This window comes from Otolemur garnettii, unplaced genomic scaffold (genome assembly GCF_000181295.1).
Source record: "Otolemur garnettii isolate 467f Iridium unplaced genomic scaffold, OtoGar3 scaffold00039, whole genome shotgun sequence".
Taxonomy (NCBI): Eukaryota; Metazoa; Chordata; class Mammalia; order Primates; family Galagidae; genus Otolemur; species Otolemur garnettii.
In genome coordinates this window covers 2,449,169-2,451,040 of record NW_003852434.1, presented here as the reverse complement: position 1 = coordinate 2,451,040, position 1,872 = coordinate 2,449,169, and the positions used below count along the sequence as shown (strand labels likewise).

Below are 1,872 nucleotides of genomic sequence, written 5' to 3'. Positions count from 1 at the left end.
AAAATGTTTCTGCCAACAGTCACCTTCTCAGGGTCCCATGCAGGATGCTCACAGAGAACTGTCTTCCTGTGGGGCATCTGTCCCCTTCCTCAGGAGACACGCTGCTGTCAGTATTGGACAAGAACCACAAATCATCCCCACATTCTAGCCTCATCTAAGACTTCATTCTTCTCATTTCATGTTACAGTTCGATCTAGTAGTAGTATACTTCTCTCCAAGAGAGGTCAAAGCTTTGTCCTAGCCCTTGGAGAACATCTGGATACCTTTCTGGGTCATCAGAAAATTTTCCTAAATCAAGCTTAATTTGTTTTAAATTTGCCAGAGAAAATAGAGTGAATACTCACGCATTTTCCTCCTCACCACCCTGCAGTCTTGAACAAGGAACACAAAGGATACAGTTGCTTGCTGCCGGTCCCAAGAGGACCAGAGGAAATTCTCAGAACACACTTCTCGAGGTTTCTAAATGCACGGAACAAAGTGCAGGAGAAGTAGATGGTGGGTTTGAAGGAGGCGGTGATGGTATCTCTCTCAGGAATCCCTAGCCACCGGGGGAAGTTACTACAGCCAGGAAGAGCTGAATCTGACAGGTTGTACACAGCTGGGGGCTGTCTCTGAGAAGAGAGAAAGCGAAAGCTTGCACCTGTGTAATTCAGACCATTTCCTCTCTTGTTTACCATAAGTTAGAGTCCCCTCTGGTGGGCTTTTGTTCACCCCTGGCAGTCATACTAGGGCCACGCTTGGGTGCAGAAGAAAACCAGACATTCTTTTTTCAGCATCTGGGGATTGACCGTGTCCTAACATAGCCCAGTGGTGTGTTCTGGCAGCACAGGCCATACAATCAAATAGCCAGGAGCCTGGTCTCACCTGAAGCAAGTTCTGCTCCTTTCTGTCTGCTCCATACGTGGCTGGGGGTCAAACACGTCCCAAGGCTTCAGAATATAGCCCAGTGGGGTGCTCTCGCAGCACTGGCTGGAAATGTCAGGTACCCAGGAGCCTGGTCCCACCTGATAAAAGTTTTCTTGGCAAGAGAACACGTACCTGGGTGTTCTCTTAGATAGAGAACATTACCCATCTGTGGGAAAGAACAAACGTCCAGTTTCTTAATCAATCCCACCCTGTGTTCTGGGGTTGTCAAAGCATCTTCTGACCAATCTAGGCAGGCTTCCAGCCAAACAATAGGAGTGTCCTTCCAATGCTTGGGGAAGAGTCCCTGAAGAGAGTGGCCTCCCTGACCCCTGCACTTGTCTGGATTTAGCCACAATTACCAGTGGAGCACTTTGTACCCGCTGGCTCTCCTGCGTTTATTGCTTGCCCACAGCACAGCCCAAGAAATCAGGTATCCAGGGCCCTGGTCCCGCCTGCTATTGAGTATATGCCTGTCAATCAAAGTGGGAATGAGCCCTGCCCTGGAGAAAACCACTGTGTGCTGCTCCCACATGTAACCCTTTACTAATTTTTTTGCAGTTTTTGGCCGGGGCTGGGTTTAAACCCGCCACCCTCGGTATATGGGGCCGGTGCCCTACTCACTGAGCCACAGGCCCTGCCCCCCCTTTATTAATTTTTACAAGATTTTTCTAACTTCCCAGTAACAAGAGAAATAGGCTTTTTATCATGAGCTGGTCGTAAGTGCTATGCTTCCCCTCTCCTTTCTTTCCTAAAGGTTAGAAATGGAACAATAATTAAACTTAATGAAAAATCAGCACTGAGAGACACTTTAAAACTTTTGCATTAGAATTAGTCACTAGCTGAGGTAGAGAAACCTGGAATGCCTTTGAATCTTTCATTTACATCAATAGAACAGAAAGAAAATCAAATACTCATGATCATTTTTTTCTTTTGCCCTTCTTCATTTTTAAAGATTTTTTTTTCTTT

At 46.5% G+C, this 1,872-nt stretch overlaps 1 protein-coding gene across 3 annotated transcripts in view; it reads right to left on the bottom strand.

Moving 5' to 3' along the window:
- ABCG2 (ATP binding cassette subfamily G member 2 (Junior blood group)) overlaps window positions 1-1,872 on the bottom strand; it is a 68,635-nt gene that overhangs the window by 51,879 nt on the left and 14,884 nt on the right. The window contains exon 1 of one of the 3 annotated variants that reach the window (XM_023513360.1): window positions 345-610. The exons of the other annotated variants lie outside the window; for them this stretch is intronic. Within the exon in view, the coding sequence (XP_023369128.1) occupies window positions 345-348 (4 nt within the window). The 5' untranslated portion in view covers window positions 349-610. Of the gene's footprint in view, window positions 1-344; window positions 611-1,872 lie in introns of those variants that run through there. 3 annotated transcript variants of the gene reach the window in all.